The following is a 21388-nucleotide window of genomic DNA, read 5'->3' as shown; positions in this document are numbered from 1 at the left end:
GACGTCGTCACTCCGGCTGGGAGCGCGGCGCCAGCGAGGAGAAGGACAAACAGCATTTGGTATTAAATTTAAGCTCTGTCCGCGGCGCGTAGGGACGTAATAGTTCGCAGACATGATCGGTAGTGCGCCTTGTATACACTGCGCTTGACATCTCAAAATGGCCAGACTTGGTGAAGGGTCCTTAAGAACACTCGGCGACATCTAGCGCCACCGCCGCAAAGCATGCGCACGGCCTCCGAAATGCATGGCGCGCCGGTGCGAGCGAACGCTGAGAAACGCGCCAAGCGGCAACCGGGATCGTCTCACGCTTCTCTCTGGACACCTTGTGCCATCAAGTGAGAATGCGGAGTAGTCTGCGCGTAGCCTCCGAGACGAGAGGCGTGGGTGCCTGCAAAAGAAGTGAAAGTTCACTGCGGATATCGATCGGTCACTTCGTCCGGATCACAGACGGTGACTCAATCCGGTAGCTTTCAGGTATCACTGCAGCGCTTTTGTGGCCTTTTGTAGCTGCGATATGCGAGGCCATGGTCCCAAGATCTTGTTCAAAGTGAAGGGTTTTCTGTCTAACTGATTCAGAGCTGTGCAGAGGTCACGTCTTTCATTTTCAAAAGACGAGCACAGTAGATATTCTATGGTCTCCTCAACACCGCAGGCACTGCACTCGGCACTATCAGCCATTCCAATCAAACACGTATATTGGCGTAGCCAGAAATTTCGTTCGTGGGGGGCTCACTTTGCAGCTCGGCCTCCCCATTATAATTTAGTCGAGGGATAAATAAATAAATAAATATATATATATATATATATATATATATATATATATATATATATATATATATATATATATATATATTTCTGTCATTCAACAACCTTGTTTACATTTTCGTACATATGCAACGACCAGGGGAAAATCTCAATGACGCTGTCCTTTGTTAAAATGTATTGAGCAGGAGCAGCTGTCACCGGTTGTGTATTGCGAGTAATTGCTCGGAAATTATAGTCGCAACAGAGAGCACATATAAAAAGCAGGAGTTCTGCAAAACATACGAGGGCGAGTCAAATGAAAGTGAGCCAATGCGAATATATGAGAAACGGGGTACTTTATTTAAAAGAAGTCACCATGAGTATTTAGACACTTGTCCTACTAACGAGTCGCGTGATTCCCGTCTCATAAAACTCCTTGGGTTGCTGCCTCAAAAATCTGTAAATGACTACACGTCATCTTCCGACACGAATGTGGTTCCCTTGAGCAGTTTTTTTTTTCACATTTTAGCGAATGTGGAAGACGCCAGGCAACAGGTCTGGGCTGCATGAGGGATGTTGAAGCGTTTCCCACTTGAACTTTGCCAGTTTTGTATTAACCACATCAGCGACGTGGGAACGGGCAATGTCGTGAAGCAAGATGTTCCCAATGCTCAATTTTCCACGTCGTTTGTTCTTGATTGCGACACGCAGCCGATTCGACCTTTCACAATATCTGAAACGATTTAGAGTTTCTCCAGGTTTAGAAAATTCGATCAATAATGGCCCCTGACGATCTAAAAAGAAGTCAACATGACGGCCCTTGTTTCCCTTGGGAATGGTGAATTCAAATGTTTCCACTGTAAGCTTTGCCGTAGTGTTTCAGGCTAGTAGTAGCGGCACCACGAGTCATCCCCGGTCACAATTGCAGACAAAAAGTCGTCACCCTCATTTGGGGTTCTTTGACATGCACCTAAATCTAAGTACACCGGTCTTTTCGCATTTCGCCTCCATCGAAATGCAGCCGCCGTGACCGGGATTCAATCCCGCGAACTCGTGCTCAGCAGCCTAACACCATAGCCACTGAGCAACCACGGCATTTTCCATTGTGTTGGGGGTGATTGTACGCTGGCTTTGGCCCCGCCATGGATCTTCTTTGTAACTTTCATGTCCTTCTTTGAACAGTTGGCTACAACGCTTCGCAGTGGCCAATGAAACGCAATGTTCAACGTATACGGCAGCCATACGGCGAATAATTTCTTTTTGGGAAACATCTTCATTTGTCAAAAACCTCACTACATCAAGCTGTCCCACTTTTGGAGTGTCCATTATGCCACGCATCCATGTTCAACCCAGTGTATGAGAGCATTAAAGAACATTTAACCTCACCTCTGCATGTCACTTGTAAATGAGATGTGTATGTGCTACGCGCATGCCTCGAAAATAATGAACCGAACCATTATTGCGCGGGGTGAAGATACAGCTTGATACAGGGCAAAAAATTGCCACTGGAAACAAATTTCACTGCGCATATGCACAAAACCTCGCAACAAGATATTTAAATATACGTATAAGTCTCCAATAAATCTACGTACCTAAGAAAAAGTCGCTATATATAATGCGTCAAACAAGGCAGATAAACAGGTTGCGCAACCACAGATTCACAGATCACCCCCCCCCCCTCCCTCCACTCCCAATATGTATCGCGTGCGACGGAAGGCGACGCGGTTCGTCCCCGCTTTTCTCTCTTGCGCACACAAGACTCATCGTCGGCTCACCCCCTCCCCCTTCCCCCCCACGCTTTCATTCGCACATAGAGCATGCGGCGCGTGGTCAAGATGTTATCGCCCTTGGCCTTTATTTATACGGAACATGCGGGCAACAGCAGGAATGCGCCTGGAGTCTTCATATAGCTGCTATCGCAATAATATAATAGTATCCGGCAACTGAAGCGTCCCGTGGCCCATTACTTTCCGCAAAAGAAGTAACAAAATCGAACTTTCACCATGCGACAATTCGCTGCGCCGCAACAATGTCTTCCTTTTTTTCTTTTGTGGCGGGGGGCGGCGAAATAGAATAACGCAAAGGAACGCATGTTGGCTACAATCGAATGCCTACTTTGGGCACCTAGTGTGGCTACCGAAGCAATATCGAAGAAAACGTGTGACGCTTGGTCCACAGAAAACCATACGCATAATGCTCGGTATCCTACACCGGCGAAACAAAATTTTCCGGAGAGGTTGCGCTCAAGCGAACTCGTTGCAATCCGTCGAGTCCCCGCAGTGCTGGCGGCGAGCGACTATGCATTGTTTCTTTTTCTCGTCTGCTAGCCAGAAAGCGTCCAAAACTCTGCCAGGCAAAAATGCAGTCGGCCAGAGAAAAGGAACGCGCATCCAAGTGCGTAGCGTGGTTGTCGATGCAGCACGAGAAAAACGCATGCGCTCTGGCTGGATCGGCAGCTCGCGCGTTACGAGAACAAACGAAAAAAAGAAGAGAAAGGGGCTCAATGTATCCTCGCGGATAAAAGTCTAGGTAGAAAAATAAATAAGAACGGCGGATTTAGTGTCTTGACATGGATGCTTTGGCGCAGGTGAAAAAAACGCTCATATTCTTTTCTGTGACCTGACGGCACAAATGAACCACCACAACGCTTTGTCTCATCGGACGTCGCTGCGCGCTTTGTCAGCTTGTCTGATAGCATGTTGATTTTGCCTGTCTCGTTGTATGGCCCGATGTACGACTTTAGAAAAGTCGATGCACCTTTGGCGTCAAATGTTTACAACAGCATTAAACCCACAAAGTTCAGTAATTGAAAATCTAAAGCACGACTTCGGAAATGTCAATGCACCTTTCGCATCAAAATGTTATGAAACTTTATACCCACAAAGTTTCAGAATTGAAATCCAAGCGCTCCGTATATAGATTCCGCGGCCTCCGCGAGATGCCGAGACGAGCCCGCTCGCCATCAAAACGCCCTTGAAATTTTGTGCTCGGTGGGGCTCCTTGCGTTACGATATGTGACTCCCGATGCATGGGCGTTGCCGCGATATCCAGCCCGATTTCGCAATGTTCGCGCTGAAATGTCTTTTCGAGCCTGAATTAAGGGCATTCTAGACAAAATTGAGCATGCTTTCCGGCGCCGGGAGTTGTTTTGGTCGGCGGCGCATGACAGCACGAATAAAGTTAAGCACGAAAAAATTTCGGGGGGGGGGGGGCTGAAGCCCCATAAGCCCCCCCCCCCCCTGGCTACGCCCCTGGTATATGCATTGGTGAATGCGACGCACAAGCGTAAGCGGGACAGCATTGTTTCCTCATTTCGCGGAAGCCCAGGTAACATCAGCAGTTGCATAGATAGGTCCCGGCGCAGAATACCGGCGGGTTCAAAGGGACAGTTCGCATTGCTTGCACATCCGCTGCAACGTAAGATCCGCCGGCAGGACGGCACCCACTTGCCGACAAGCGCTGCTCTACAATCGTCGGCAGACGGCCGTTTCATCCGACGCCCGCTCACCACAATCTCCGAGGTCTCCGATCACTCGTCGGTGTCGGATGTGGTTTGTCTCGCAGACGCGACAACTTGGGGTCGCGTAGCGCCAAGGGGTGCATGGACATCCGGTGGTCTTGCGAGTCAGCTGGCTGAGCGTGCAACGAGCCGTCAATGCCAGTTGTTGATGATAACTTTTTAAAGCGAAGCATTCCTTGCCTCATATCAGGCACTTCGCCTTTGCCTATCACTAGTTCATGCTGAACTGGTCGGCTAGCCCAGCATCATTTATTAGGAAAATGCTGTTTGATGCATTGAAGCACAAAAGTAGCTGGAACAACAATGTCTTTCGTCGGACGCTTTGAAAATTAATATATCGAAACTGGTGCCGCCCTGAGAATTCGTTAAAGTAGATACGCCTTGCGAACTCAACAGCTAGCTACAATTCGTAGAGTAAAATATGTTCCGTATTATACTTAATTAAAAATTCAGTGTAATTATGTTATTTGTGCAATTAACCAAATTTCTCATAGAAGTAATGGCCGCCTCATCAAGTTACTTTGATCAAGTGTTAGAATTGTGCTGTCTGCCACAGGCAATTTTTTTAAAAATTTGGTGCAACAAAAGAAAGCACCTTCTATATGATACAGCATGCAGTTAGCGGTTATGTTGTGAACGAGGTGAGAGATTTGTTTACTTGCGAGAAAGTAAGTTCACCATTATTGTGGTGAATATGTCAGAAAATTAAAATGACAGCAGTTTTTACGATAGACGTAGCGTGGGCACAGTGCCGGTCTTCCAGGAGCTAAAGACAAGAGCGGCAGCAAGGAAAAGAGCAGTAAGAAGGTGCTATTTCTGCTTGATTCAAGCTCCTGAAGACTCCGCAAAGCAATAATTCACATAAAGAGAGGTGCACTAATGCATCCGGTTTGAATATTGAAGCTTTACTTTATTCAATCAGTGATTATCTCATCAAATATTTCAAGAAACGTATACTAACTCGAGCTGCAAGTAAACTCCATTTGTTATTGATAGTTTCGTTTAAAGTTTTATCAACGTCTCTAACATTTTTCCACGTTTTCTGCGATTCGAGTGTCTTTTGGTTGCGAAATATATACTCGTAACTGCGTGGTGTATCGTATATGATACGCGGCAGTTCTTTGTTCACAACATCACAACCAACCAGTAAGGGCCCTATTAATAATTCATTTAAGAATACTGTAGGCCTTTCCCGGTTGCCGCTCACTCGCATTAGTTTCATTCGCGTAGAGAACTTCATTTTATTTAAGCTTTAGCATGGTGCATTATACTTTGCAGGGTGACTGAACTAAAGTGCACTGCCTTAGTCGCGGGGCAAATTTCCCCGCAGGAGTCAGAAAGACCAGGCCAGGGTGGCGAGAGAGGACGGGTCGAAAAAGTCCACTGCGGGGACGCGCGTCCTCCGATTATTTCTGTGCACGGCTGGCGTCTCCGACTGTGAGATGTGGAAGAGCCGGGCATCCGGCTATCGCACATAGCACACGCGGCAGAGGAAGTCGCTGTCGTAGTGGCGCAGTAGTACGAGAGATGGCGTGGTGATGACGATTATTTATTGGCATCTCCTTTGAAAGGGGCTGGGGCAAATGGCCACCTAGCCTGCTTGAGTTAACCATGCATGCTAGACATGTTTTTTTTATTCTAGCACTTTTGTATGCTCTGCCTAAATCTCAAAAATTCTCCATCTACCTTGCACCGCTGCCTATGTTTGCGACGTATCCGGTCGTATCAAACTGCTCCCTGCTATTTTTCCACCAATACTCTAAACGCCCCTTGCTTTTCTCTATTGCTGACCGGTTTACGCTTTCGTCCACTTCAAACCCAAGCGCTTCTGGAAGGTGTACGTTATCTCCGGGTCTCACTGCATGAATTCCTTCGCATTCCATGAGTATGTGCTGAGTGGTCTCCGGATTTTCGCTCCAGCGTAGACGTGCATCATGTTGTGGAAAATATTCACTCCGGTACGCTTTTGTCCCGTGCCCCGTTTGTCATATATTTGCATTGGCTCACTTTCATTCGACTCGCGCCCTAGTACATTTTGCAAAACTCCTGCTTTTTATACGTGCTCTCTGTTGCGACTATAATTTCGGTGCAATTACTCACGGTACATGACCGGTGACAGCTGCTACTGCGTAATACATTGGAACAAATGACAGCATCATTGAGATTTTTTCCCTGGCCGTTGCATCTGTACAAGAATGTAAACACGGTTCTTGAATGACAAAGATATATGACAAAAAATGACATTAACATATTTGTCCTCAACTTGTTCATTTCATGGCCTTTACATTTTTCATATCAACGACGGTATGCACTGCTTTGCTAGTTTCGAACTGATATAGTTCTAAAGTTCGCGTGATGTATTCTTTACTTATTAAATAGACAAAAAACGTGGAAGCATTGATATCAGTTATTTCGGGCAAAATTTTTGGCACATACGAGTACATTCTGTTATGAAAAAATGCATATCTTGCTTGTTTTGACAGTGCGTAGCGTTCAAGAATTAGTTTGCAGCATCTTTGGCAATGGCAATGCAATTATTATTCATGTATTTGATCCCTCGACAAATTGTTTAAGAGGAAGCTTTAGCTCGGGCCCAACTCCAACGTGGCCTATTCAAGCACATGCAAAACGCAAAAACACTTTTCTGAGATAACCAGTGGATCGCTTTGAATGAAATTTGTTGCACTTAAGAGAGAAAAATAAATTCTAGTGTCTGTTGGAAGCGGAATTTCGATTGAGGGCCTGAATTCTGTTAAATATTTCGAAACATTCGAAAGTTTGAAAAAAAAATAGAAGCACAACGTTTACAATCTAATAGCTCTGCATCAAGAACAGATATTGCGGTTCTATAAACAGCAAAGCGGATAAATTTGGTATGTCAATTTGTACCTTACATGAATTGGTTACTGTGTACAAGGGTACTGCAAAAGCCGTATTTCCATAATACTAAATTCTTTTGAGATTCATGTGTAACATATAATTTTATCCGCTGTAGATGTACTATTAGATGAAACTCACAGAAATATGATATCATTTTTCATTGTTGAGTTACAGAGCTCTAAACTTGATAGTTTCGTTTTCTGAAAATGTGCTATATTGTCCAATTTTTAATAAAGGATTGACAACGTAAATGAAAAATTCGAAACCAGCAGTGAATAGAAGTTAAGTTTTTCTTTTAAATGCAACAAAGATCTTCAAATTTGGTGCAGCGGTTGCCGAGAAAAACGAATTCTTCTTCTACGTGTATTTAGATCGGAGCACCCGAGTTAAAGCTTCCTCTTAAAACATGACCCCACCCCCCACTCCCCCGAAAGAAATTTCTGGCTACGCCACTGCATACAGGGGCCTTGTTCACAATGTACTCATAGTCGAGGGTAAAACGGACGCCGATCAAAAACATTAAAAGAAAAGAAACCAAGACGGTTCGACTCCCATACAGGCGCCTTTTCCACATAAGGCCCATGTATGGGAGCCGAAACGTCTTGGTTTCTTTTCTTTTAATGTTTTTTGGTCGGCGTCCGTTTTACCCTTGACTAAGGTTACCTTTTACATAAATATGCCTACCTATAGAATAAAAAACCACAGCCTTTCTTTATTTATCTTTAAATGCTTTTTAGGTGTCGTGCTTAATTTCTCTAAGACGGCATTAGCGTTAATGGGTCCCTGAAATGGCTCGCACAAATTTTGTAGACGCGTAAGGTACAGATACAGTAAAACATTCACGCCACAATTTAAGTGAAGCATCTCATATTAAAGAGAGCTACGGACGATTACAAGTTACCTTTCTCCATAACCATGAATTTTCACCTCAACTCGTTCGCCGAGTAATAAATTATAAATGTGACTTCTGATGAAATATTGACTATAAGTTATACATTAAATATCAAAAGGCTGAGAATACTACCCTGGGATACTCCTAAGATTATCGGCTATATGACCAAGACCATTTCATTATTCGATACAAACTGACGTCTTTCTGAAAGATAACTTTCTAGTACCATCAGGGGAAGCTCACAAATGTCACACGGCGCACTTTTGATCGCGATGCGGATAAAATTTCTCGGTCGTGATTGGCTCCTTTGCGCAAGCTGCGTGAGGGAGTCGATCACAGTCGATAATTTCGATCCGGATAGGGCTTGATCGCGATCAGAAGTGGTCGTGTGACACCGATATATATTTATAACATTTTATGATTTATGTAATCAAAGTTTTGTGTGAAATCAACAAAAGTTCCAAGAATAAATCGTTTTTGTTTTGTTTTTTCAAACTTCTCCAATATGTACTCTTTCTGGTTGAGGAGAGCAAGTTCTGTTGATCAATTTCTTAGAAAACTGTGCTCACAGCTCGTCACGTTATTGTTACAGAAAGAATATAATCGGTTATAGATTCCAATCGACTGATGTGTAATTCAAAACTTTTTTTTGTCCCATTTCTTACTACTACACGAGCTACTTGCATTTTGGATGAAAAAGAACTTTGAAATATACATAGGTTAAATACAGGGTTATACATAGGTCAGCACCAGTGCACTTTTATTGATTACGTATTTGACTGCCTTAGTTGTAGCCATTCTTGTAGCTCATCAGCATATCGCAGCTACGGCGGTTTTGAGCCCCAATAAGAAAACCGCACAAACATCAGGTTCTACTTCTGCTTCTAAAGAGAACGTGTGTGCGTTATCTGTGCCTAAGGTGGTGTAGGATGCGCGTACGTGGTCTAGCGTCAGAATCTCTGTACACAAAATAGTCGTTGACCATAAAATCACCACCGACTAATTAACCCCAACCATGTAATGTTTCTGTCACCGGTTCCTCTTCCTTGCTACGCGTTCCATAACATATCTGTTCGTTCGAGCAGGAAGAACAGATCTTAAGCAGCATTTAGAATTGAGTTGTATGAGTGATTTACGATGCAGTCCGACTCTGCAGTGCAGGCAAGGTATGATTAATTTGGGGGAAGTTTTGGTATACAGTCAGGCTACTTCTAGCTAGTGTGGCACGCTACTTCTGAGAAGGGATGGTCGCTGGCGTAGCAATGCGATGCAGTGTCTCGCCCCCCTAGCCAGCTCATCAATATGGAGATTCTTGTCGAGCGGCTTGACCAACAGCTTGAAATGTGAAAACGAATGCCATATGGCGATGCGCCATAAGGAGCGTCATATCCTACCGTTCCCCATAGTATTTTCGGCACGTCAGTAGTGGTAGTTGACAAATGAAAGGCACAATGGAGCATAAGTGACAACATAATCGGTAAAAACTGGTAAAAACGACGTGAAAGCGGCGGCCGCGGCTGCCGCCGTTCGCGTGGTAGTGACGAAAACATCTATGACGAAAGCACAAGAGCACGATGACGTCAAAAACAGAAAAATAGACGCTGCAGTCGCCGCCGTGGCGCGGGGTGGCGCCACAGGGCGCGAGGCGAAAAAAGAACGGACCACACAACGGACAAACTTGTCGCTGCCGAGAAGCAGCCATGGCGATCGCAAGAGTACGCAGCGGCCCCGCTCCGACGGGTTTCTAACGTAATGTTGAGTGTGACATAGCTACATCGTGCCCATTTCTGTCTCCGCGACACAGCGAAGTCAGGGCGAGTGAACGAATTTTTCTAGGATATGTCGTGATCGCCCGCGCTGTTGATGGATGTGCGCGGAGACCGTATGCATTCATCGGTCCGCTGGGTACAGGACCGACCAATATGTCTTGGAAAGCCGACTTGGCCGGCGACGACGAGGACTTGCAGAGCGACATCGCTTTTTTCGACTCTGAAGCTGCCTCCACGTCTCAGCCGTGTTACATCAAGGGCAACGGCGTCGAGAACAAGCCCCCCTGCAGCGCAGCAGCGGTCGATCTTGGGAGCCTAGGTCAAAACATTCGCGATGCCGTTTCTTTCACTGCGCAGGGCGCGCTTTCGTCTAGCAGCAGTTCCATTGGGGGCAACTCAGGCCTGTTGCCATTTGAGTCGTCGTACCGGCTACCGAGCTCGAGTTTCTTTGCTAGAAGAGTAAGCCCCCCCGTGGCGCCGCAGAACGTTTCCCTGACCGACCGCGACATGAAAGAGCCGTCGCCTCCACTGCTCCGAAACAGTTGCATGGAGCAGGACGATGGAAATGAGGACGTGGATGGTCAGGACGCAGCCAGCAGCCCACGTTCGAGTGTCACGGACTCGGAGGGGCTGTCGTCACTCAGCGAGGGCTCGATGGAGGACCTGTCGGAGTCGGAGTCCATCACGGACGTGACGCCACTTCATTCGCCTTACATGTGTGACAGCCCCGTGCCCGTAATGAAACTACCTGTCAGCAAACTGACGATGTCTGAAGCAGGCATAAACGGCGTTTCCCGTTCCGGCGACAGCAGCAGCGGCAGCGATTCTGATAGAAGTTCCTTCAGTGGCGCCAGGCGCAAACGCTCGTCCGCCGGGCCATTGCCTGGCAAGGTGCGCCTGGGAAGCAAGCACCAACAGCGAGAACCCGTTGACCTGCAGCTTCTCGTGGACGCCATCAGGCGCCTCGAGGCGCATCAATGCGAGCAGGGCCAGGCCAACCGGGCACGCGAGGAACCCCGGGCCAAGGGGCGCAAGAATATGTCATTCTCGAACGAAGAAGTCCAGCGTATCGACCGCGAAAACCAGCGACTCTTGAAGCGGATCTTGGCACAGCAGAACCGACCGAGGCCAAAATTTGACTCAAGGACGCCGTCCCGCCTGGCGCCTTCGGCCATCAACCGGCAGCGACAGCAGCGGCAGATTGAAGTGGAAAACCTCGTAAGTTTTAGTGCCAGCTTGCGCCATCCGCTCAATTCGTTTCTCGCCTCGGCTGCTTCCTGAAGATGTGCGGTGATGTATGAACGAAGAAAATCGCCCTCGATGAGGTGGGGGGTCGGCTACCTGTGGCATTAGCGCAGGCCAAGCTTTGCCAGTGCTAATGTGGTAACTTAAAGCTTGGAATTTACTTTGCAGGCAACATTTCGAAAAGCCCGCCATTTTGTGCTGTGTGCTTTGATTTGGTTCTAAAAACTTATCTACGCAATGATAGGAGAAAAAGTTTGCACAGTTTTATATTTGATATTTGATAAAGTTTGATATTTAAGTTTGTTTGCCTCCGAGAGTGGCTCATACCCACTATGGGGGATTGGCCAAGAATCCTTAGTTTGTGTACGTCTTTTTCACATTGATGCTTCTGCTTTGACTGCAGTGCTGTAGTCAGCCAAATGTGGATAATTGGCCCTTGATGTTGAATTTACACAGTGATAAACAATTCAGCTGAAACGTGATTAGTGAACTCAAGGTGAGTATTAAAATTTGGACCACCATGTCTGTCACCAAATTCAAGTAATAAAGAAGTATACATATCATCGAGTCTGCGTTAAAAAATTACTGCAGAAAAGTTGTTACTAGACGTAGTGTTGCATTTTGGATCAGCTTGTACAACACTGGCGCAAACAATCACAGAGGAAGGAGGAGGAACAGCTTGTCCTGTCATTTTTGTTGTTCTCTCGGCCTTCACTTTTTTTGCTAAATGTAATTGATCAGAAACCACTGCACACAATATGACTGTATTCTCAGGTCCTTGCTTTTACAAGACATGATATCCATCATGCCTCGCTTGAGCAGTGGGCGTTTTGCCTACTAGCATAGCCAATCAACATGCGCTGAAAATGATATCCCCAAAGGCGATTGAGCTAGGGGCTGCATTCTCAGGTGATAACTTTTGCAGATGATTTTGCGTGGTGCAACACACAGCGTAGTGCCTCACTGGAACAACAGGCACCCTACCCTGTGCATTGGCTCAGGCTCGCCCTAACAACATGCTCTGCCAGTAATAGCTTTGAGAGTGGTGGGTCAAGAAAGTGTTTCCTTTGCAGGATGGCTGGACAAAAGGAAAAAAATAACTTTAAATCCTGAAGAGTAGTCAAAATGAAGTTAACCTACAGTAGAGACGAGAAAAGTGGCTGAGGTACATCTGAATAATCGCCACAGATACACGCAAACTATGCCAGTGAGGGGCGACTTTAGATCGGTGCTGATGACGGAAATTTGTAGTGTAGCTGAAGACATGCTGTTGCCATGTTGTAACGCTTCACTATATATATTAAAGATAGAGCATATAGAATTCATTTTGCAATTGTGCAATGCTCACTAAACAGTAGAAAAAGAAGTGCACAGGACATGTGCTGTCCTGTGCACGGGATTTGGTGACTTGGGACATGGTGTAAGGCATGTGTTGAAACTCTCAGATAATAACGTAGGCATTGTTTTCCCAAATATTGCTATAATGCAGTAACATACATAGGACACAGCAGACAATGTGTTAATGTTAGACTCAAGGAGCACCAGCATTCACTGTCTGAAGTAAAACTTTATCCCCTTGCTGCTCATTCCAGTAAATGTGGCTGCTCGCCATTTTGATGACAGAGCAGGTCCTGTGCACTACCTTTTCTGATGTTTTGCGAGTACTGCACAAGCCAGAAGATGACCAGTACCAACTTGCTCAGTTTTTTATCCTAAACTAGTGTAGAGAAGTTGCATGTTCGTAAACAAAGTGGCAAAGTGCAGGCAGAAAGAGAAGGCAAATGCACTACTTAGCTGCATGCCACATTGAACAACAACCCCTTGTAAAGCATTTTAAGAAATATTGTTAAATCTGTCTTACCGAGAAAATTAGTGCTCGTAGGGTTTGTAAAAAAAAAAATTTTTTCCCTGCACAGAATGTGATGACAGCACTGCCATACCTTTGCTATTACTGAATGTTTTTTCAGTAATAGCTTGTTTGTTACTGACGGTTTTACTCCTAGTACCAATGCCTGAGGTAGGAAAAATATATCAAAGTGATGCAGAAGACAATTCACAGGGAAAGAAGTGATGCATCTGAGATGGGCACAGAGTGAAACAAGACACGCACATGTACTTTTCTCTATACTTGTCTCTAGTGCACCTACTTCCTTCCTCGGAGTATATTGAGCCAACTAGTACAGCAGCAAATCTTATTAAGCCCAAATCCTTGCAGCTGAATGTTCCAAATGTAGCCACACTTCGCAACCTTACTCTACAGGCGTAAACTGAAATGCAATTCCAGTCAGAACAAATTAGAATTTTCGCACATAAGTGTTTGCCTGTATGTGTGACTGCAGCTTGTTTAAAAATTCTCTGCAAAAATATTGCATTGGATTGCCCTCATTGGCTTTACCAAAGAGGTCTGCCGACTTGTCATTTCTACGTCAGTTTCCAATTTGCTTATGGCACAGTAATTCAGTGTCTTTGTGGTGCCGTGCATATGTTGAGGTGTAAGAGTTTCACTGTTACGATCTAGTAGCAAGAGTTTGGTATTGGCACAAAGACAACCTGCAAGAAAAGAACTCTTTTCCCAACTCAAAATTGAAACATTACCGTAGGTTGTTATGTGCAGATTGAACATGCATGTAATTACACCAGTAATGACCAACTGAGGCATGTACCAACATTTCCTTTTACGAATATAACCTTCACTTCATGAATTTCTGCAGTGATTTGATTAATGACCTGCAATAAGAAGAACAACTTGTTATTGAAGTAATATGACTTAACATTGTGTAGAGATTAAGCATGCATTGCTATTTCTGAAACAGCTGCTTCCTGCAGCAATCACGCTGAAAAAGCTTTCTATATGCACTCGCATTATAGCAAGCCATGCCCAAAAATTGGGATTTCAAGCTATCGTTTCTTTCAGTGCAGAGGTTGTGGACCACTCATTGTGCAGAGCGAACAAGTAATGCAGCAACTTGTCCTGTGTGCAGAGTCTCACAGTGCACCATTCTCTTCACAAACCACAGGCACTTCTCAAGAGAATTGAGTCTGCCAAGCCATCTCGAGAAGTGGCACCTTCGCAGGACCTCAGCCATGTGCAGAGAGCACGATCCCACTCCCTCTCTCTGACGCGACATACTCTGCAGACTCCTCCGGTAATGGCGACAGCAGCAACACCACCGCTTGCAGGGGTCAAGCATTTCCCACCACGCCAGAAGCATCACTCCCACTGAGCTTGGCTGTCCTTTCGCCTTTGCAATGAAACAGTGTTGTGAAGAATGCAGCCCACCAAAGTTCCTCTTATGGCATTGCAGTGGACTTATCCTTACATTAGCTGTCTGTGTAGCCACACCCAGTCACACACATTTGTGCTGAGAGTGCACACCCAGCACTCTCAGCTAGTGGCATGGTGATAAAGGGCTTAAGAAGGCATTGTCTGGTTTTGTTCTTGCCATCTTGTGCTGGGTGTCCTGTGTCTTAAGCCAAGCTTTATGCTTTGGCTATTTATTTGCCATGTAAATTGATTGTATTGTTTCTACTACAATTAACATATTATACAAATTTCCCAATAGTCGTCTAGGCATATACAACAGAACTGCATTTCGCCACTGTTGTGGACACTTGGTGGTCAGCTGTGGATGCTGTTGGTTTTTGTACCTCATCTGCCATCCCAAGTTGTGGGTGCATGGCACTCACTGAAATAGTTTCAGCCGAGTGGCAATCATGGTCAGTGAAAAAAGTAGCACTTGCAGTCTGAGCAATGCTTCATATTTCACATACTTTTATGCAATCGCAGCAATGCAGAAGTTTATGGTGCTGGTGAATACTGCACTTTGATCAAGCTTGCTATTGTACTTGGTCAAGAATGTTGCCTGAAAAATGTATTGTACAGTATGCTTCGTTTCTTTAATGGAGCATGAATCATTGATTCGACGTTTGCAGTGCTCACATGTGGCATTCATTCCCTTCAGCAGTGCTAGTGAAATAAGCCTTTGTAGCTGACAAAGCATGTCTGCTGTGCAACACAACAGCTAATCCACAGTTTGTATGACTGAAATTTTGTATGCCTAAATCCTTAAATATCTATTGTTTCTCTATGTGTCCATGATGCACCAATGTGCAGGTTTTACAAGGTTCATTTATTACCCCCTAAGGTGTCGCTGCGTATGGTCTGAGAGCTTTAATGTAACGGTGCAAAAGCTTTATTGTGGAACAGCACTGGCTATTGAAATACTTTGTGTGGGAAAATACCTACATGTTACACTATGATGCTGGCATTGTGTTACTGGCTATGTCTACAACACAGGTGTCCCAAACAGATCTTTTTGCTCGCAATGCCGGAACCGGTCCACATTTCACAGAAACAATGTGGCGTAGATAAAAAGTAACAGGATACATTGACGCAGTGCCACTCAGTCTTACAATGGAAGGCATGTACAATACATCTTGTGTGAGGAATGCTGTTACACAGGCAATGGCACATGCTATATTGACATTGCAATGTGCATGAAATTTTCAGCCTGCCATGGCCAGCATTTGTAAATAATTTTGTCAGAAGTTTTAGCTGTGCCTGTGCACGAGGCAGCTTCTTGGCAACTGCTCAATGGCCTTGCAACCTTGTGGAAAGACATGTACATAGGCATTTTCTTTCTTCCTTAGCAACGTACATACAAGAGCTTGGCGCATGGCATTGTGAGGCAAACTTTATTTTTGTACATAAACCTACTTTATGCTCGCGTACAGTTGCATCCAAAGGCTCAGTGTAGTTAGTTTTACATTGCGCGTGTGAGCTACATAAAAGTAGGCTCTTAAACTATGTTAAGGGAAACTGTGGCAGTTCCTTGGCCATTATGAAGAAGCAGTTGTCTTATATTTATCTGCAGCTGGATGATGCATAAGACAGATAAAGTTGTATAGAAATGCTGAAATTTAAGCAGAAAACGCTATGTCAACACCAAACCTGAATTGAGCATTTTGGAGAGCCAATTATGACATCAGTTAGTGTGTTGAGCTACAACAAATTCCAATTGTTCTTGTGTGACGCAGCTCTTGTTGGTGCATAAAAAAAAGGTTGCTTTGTGAAGGTCATGTTATTGCCGAAATCTCTCTGGTGGCAAAAAGGCTGAATGCAGTCTGCGATTGTAATAAGGATTCTGTACCTCTTGTTTAGAAGCAGCTTTACAGGATGCTGGGGCACTGCTGCTCCCATGCTGGCACTATGTGGCTGGCAAGCACGAGGCAGGAATTCACTTTCACATGAAAAGATTGTGGGCGCACATCATACCTTGAAATGAGTTGGCGAAAAAACTATGCAGTCGTGCTATTTGGCCAAAGTATCCACGAGAACATACATCACAGGTTTTGTTCAGATATACAAGCCTCAAAAGATCACTGGAATCTGCACACACCTTGCTGCTATCTTGACATTGATTTGGAACTGATGGCAAAGCTAGTGTGCCATCAGCCTGCTAGTGTGGAGGCTGATGTGCCTGTTAATACGAGCAGCTTTAGGAATGGCACAGTATGCCAGGCGCCATGGTAGCATATGTACGTTTCTCTGTTTCTGGCATAAATGAATCGGTTTTAGTTTCACTGACAAGCTATCACTGATAAGAGGAGTCTTCAGCGCCAACTACATTTTTATGCACCAGCTTAGACTGAGCAAATGTTGGATGCCCTGTCCACATAACTCAAGCAACATTCCTAACTCATTTTCATTTAAAGCTAGTGGTGTACAAATATTCAAAATTTCAATGCAGGTCTAATTGTCTTTGCTATTCAATTTGTATTCGATTCAACAATTTATTATTAGATATTGCCGAATATTTATTGATGTTAAAGTTAAAATAATAACAATGCTCATTGTAGCTTAAAGGGAGAGAAATCAATAAAAGAGGACTGTTCTGAATAATTCACTGGAGGAGAAACACCGTTGTTGTGCAGAGTTCATGAGCAAAAGCACACAGCATTATCTTCTGCCTAATCATTTCCCATCATTGACTTTTGGCCAGCGTAGTACGAATTTGTAGTCAACGAAAATTATGATTGGCCGATTCCACCATGTTCACATTCCTTTAAAACAATGTGCAGAGCTCTGTTATTCTCTATTTTAACACAATACTCCATGCGCATCTGGTAACGTGCTGTTCCCGTTTCACTGTTGTCATAGTCGTGACGCACTATGCAAGTGAAAGCAGTTGTTTCTCATCTAGAAGCTGCTCGATTGACCGAATATCCAATTACAACAGTATTACCGGAATATGTAACAAATAATGTAGTTAAGCCTCTTTATATATATATATATACCAGATGCACTTCTCACAAAAGTTGGATTTCATTTTCTTTCTTCTTTAATATTTGATATTCTGAGGTCCCTCAGAAGTGCAGATGTAAACCAAAGTGAACACAAGCTTGCATGCATTTGGGCTCGAGATTTCCAAGGGGAGTTCAAACATAGTATCCAACTGCTTAGTTGAACAGTCTTGGTAGATATAAGACATGCAAAACTTTATGGCAATTTAGGTAGTGTTGTTTTTTGCACCAATGAAATGCTATATATGTCTAAAGCCACAGGGCACAAGGCCCAGGCTAACCACATTTATTATTGATACAGTTGACTTTCATTAATGCATCAATGACATGCAAAATAAGTTTGGATTGATAGAATGTAAAATTGGCAGTGAAATGTAATTCTATTCGCTTGTAGTACCTTACAGTGGCGACCAGCCCTTGCATTTTGAAGTCAGCAGTGTACAGGAAGCTTGAATTGCCAGTATGGGCAGCAACACATGACCCACCTTGTCACTGTACTAAGGATTTTTGGTCCATCTTTGATGTCACTTCTGAGCCCAGCTCAGACTGCTAAGTCATACGCTGTTGGTAGCTGTGAAGAGGTTGCAGTATACAAGGTTGTGTTGAAAAAAAAAAAGGTCTGTTTACAAATCAGTACGTACATTTGCATTTGTTGGCTTTATTTCCTCTACACTTCTGCATCTAAAAGCACCATTTTCATCCTCCTGCTCCTCAATTCTCTCGTACTCTATGAATGCAACTTTTTCCACTCATTTTTGATGCACCTGGCAGGTGGTGTCTGTGCTGCAGCCCCACTACTTCATTATAGAATGTCCATGTTGACACATTAGCATGAGTTGCAGAGTTTGTATGCTACTCATAGGGAACTATTTTATTAGAATCACAGTGACATACCTTTTCCTACATGGAAAAGTAAAGGCTTGAATTGGGACTTTCAGATGCATTCAACCGACAGATTAACCAATGTCAAACTATTGTACTAATGTTTGGCACTATACAAATATTGAGCATTTTAAGAATGGCAGACAGGAGCATCGTTACTTAATTAGCACAGCCAAGAATTATTTCATAATTGTGATAAGTCATGCATTGCATGACGCTGACTTATAGAGGGAAAAAAAAAATGAGGCCTCAACAATCCCAGAAGCACTGCAGAAACCATGGCAGAAGTTGCATGTCATTTTAGGCTTTGTTGTCCTCACTTACAGCCGAAACAGCAATGGTTGTGCTCTGTGGTTGACATAGCTATGGCTGGCGTGGAGGCAGTAAGGTCAGTTTTGAGATTGGAAACAGGTAGAGAGGACGAGGGGAGTCCTCGTAAAGTTTCGAGATGTTGGGGCCTCTCACGACTTTTAAAGTGAAGCTTTCTTGGCAAACCCTCCTAGACATTCCCCGAAGGTGGCTGCTGGCTTGCCAAATAGGTCGCATGCAGGACCGCACTGCTACCTTTACTACCCTCGTAGGTGTCCAGGCTGATATTTTCTACAGAATTACTTAATAAAACAATGATGCCCAAATCCTCATTGCAACAAATATAAGTCACTGAAACAATTTCTTTAATAAAGCAAGCCTTTCTATGTCTACTTTCCTAACCACTGGGCAACAATTTCGTGTAGACTTCTATCGTGCCAACACCAACTACCTTTGTGATGATTGCAGCGTGTCGATTCTCGTACTATCGTACATACCCATGATGATGGATTGAACAAGCAGGCAGTACATTTAAAATAAGAAATGAAAAAATACAAGGCAATCCAAGAGTTGTCGCATTGCATAGTACGAATGCACAATAGCACGTGCCAGTTCCCATAATTTATGCCAAGGATGCAGAAATGAAATGGGCAAATTTATAGTACTCAAGTAACCACTTTACGAAAGCTTCGCTGCACATATTAAAAAATGTGCATTGCATCTGTATTACTTTTTCTTACTGATATGTGGCCACTGCTTTTTTTTTTCTTTTTCAAGCGAAGCTTGTATTTTATTGGCACACAAGCGGTGTTGTCGTGGTCATTAAAAAAAAAAAACCAGTTGCTCCCAGAGCAGAGCAGGTGCGAGAAATGGCGGTTTGATGAGTTGGCCGCTCCGCAGGCGCCAAAGTGTCATTAGCAAGGATTCCAGCTGCATATGTGCACGCTCACGGTATGCGCACAACCAATCGGAGCCATTTCGCTTTCATTTTGGAGGGAAAGGGAAGGAAAGGGTTTCGCATGTGCTGCCGCCGGTTTCATTTACGTTCAGTTCAGTCTCGAAAATGGATGGGACAGTCACGCGCTGTGTGTTCCCCCAAGGAACAGACAGCCTTCAACGAGTGGCAGCGCGAACTCGCCCGTGAAAAGGCGCGCCGATCCAGCCATTAGGAGCCGATCCAGCCGTTAGGAGCCGCCCGTGCCCAGGCAATCTGACAGCAACGAGAAGATCCTGAGCTGAAGGAGCAGAAGGCTAAAGCAATCCGGCATCATTACCTGCGGATTACTTAACCGTGACGAAGGTCAGGTGCACGCAGAACAAGCTTCACTTATCCTACTTTCCAATAGGGGAAGGGTTGGTCATTTATCTATTTTATAATAGATCAATGCCCGTTAGCATTTCGTCTGGAGCACTTGGAAAACATATTAGTGCTAAGGACATTTTGGTATATCAGACTGACGTCGAAAATGTATCACCTTTTCTCAAGTAAAACTGGCTATATTTTTTTATGTCCACTGCAGAACAAATGCCTCTCTCAGTGACCTCCAATTACCCGTCATGCACTAGCTAATTGCAACTTGCGCCTGTGAATTTCCCAATTTCATCACCCCACCCAATTTTCTGCCATCCTCGACTGTGCTTCCCTTCCCTTGGCATCCATTTGCAACTCTAACGGTCCACTGGTTATCTGCCCTACGCATCTTCATGTCAACTAGAATATTGGCTATTCCCATTCGCTCACCAATACACACCGCTCTCTTACCTGTTGCAGGAGTACGTTTAAGTCGATTACTCACAGGGATTCTGATCATGAGAAGGACATTTACAGAATAATAAAAATGGGTTGAAGCACATATGGCAGGCATTACCAAATCCATACTGGGAGCTTGCCACTATCATAGAAAATAAATGTACAATCATTGCATTCTACCAGTGCTAACACATGGGGAAGAAACATTAAGGCTAACGAAGAAGCTCAAAAACAAGTTAAGGACCATGCAAAGAGCAATGAAACCAAAAATACTAGGCATAACAACCAGAGTACTATACAACTACAGGAACTCTGCCTCGAAAGAACAATACTACTGCCCTGACTAGTCAAGCTGTGTGTTGCAACCTTGGTCAAGTTATGCTGCCATGCTTGTAGAGCGTGTACATAGTGCATTGAATGTGCAATGGGTTGTGTTTCTGGGTATTGTGCTTGACAAAGACTGCCAGTTCAATCTCTCCCATTGTTCATGCACAATGTCTGGGCAAAGCACTTTCATATCAAAAATTTTGGTGTGTAACTTATGGATGAAGGCCTGCAAAAATTGTAGCTAAACCTGCAAGAGCTTCATGCTAATAGTTTAAATAAAGTTTTATGCAAGGCATACGAGATGCTGCTATTCTTTGAGAAAAATATCTGTGTGGGGAGGTGTTATGTCACAGCATAGCATTTTTGGTCTCTTGGGCTTGGTTGGACTCTCAGGCAAAGCAATAGCATACACAAACTATGCGTGATCCCTAGAACGCTTGTGCCTTTGCAGGAATTTGTAAGAAGCATTTATGTAACCTTGGACAGAAATGTTTTTCACTAAGTGTTATCTAACAAGTGCAGCTTGTCATTCAAATATGTTCAACATAAATGGCCACATTTGTTAATCTGTACAATACTGTGTATGCAAAGACCCTCGCGCCATGCAAGCCCAGTAAAGCTGAAGTGCGGGCATCTTGTGTAGGCAAGATGCCCACATGTGGGTTCCACATGTGCAGTTGATTCACAATTGGAGTGTTGGAAAAATGGTCTCATGGTAAAGGACATGTTTGCTATTTGCCGTTTTTTCAAAGTGTTGAATAAAAAGT

The 21388-nt window shown here is 44.3% G+C and overlaps 1 protein-coding gene across 1 annotated transcript; it reads left to right on the top strand.

Moving 5' to 3' along the window:
• The first annotated feature begins 9665 nt into the window (after positions 1–9665).
• Positions 9666–14473, top strand: LOC135920195 (cilia- and flagella-associated protein 97-like). Its single transcript, XM_065454355.2, has 2 exons — positions 9666–11023; positions 14068–14473. Exons 1-2 carry the CDS (start codon positions 9959–9961, stop codon positions 14272–14274), a joined length of 1272 nt encoding a protein of 423 aa, XP_065310427.2. The 5' UTR covers positions 9666–9958; the 3' UTR covers positions 14275–14473.
• The last annotated feature ends 6915 nt before the right edge of the window (positions 14474–21388 follow it).

This window comes from Dermacentor albipictus, chromosome 3 (genome assembly GCF_038994185.2).
Source record: "Dermacentor albipictus isolate Rhodes 1998 colony chromosome 3, USDA_Dalb.pri_finalv2, whole genome shotgun sequence".
NCBI classification, from domain to species: Eukaryota; Metazoa; Arthropoda; class Arachnida; order Ixodida; family Ixodidae; genus Dermacentor; species Dermacentor albipictus.
Note: the sequence above shows the minus strand (reverse complement) of the source record. Positions and strands in the feature narration are given on the sequence as shown.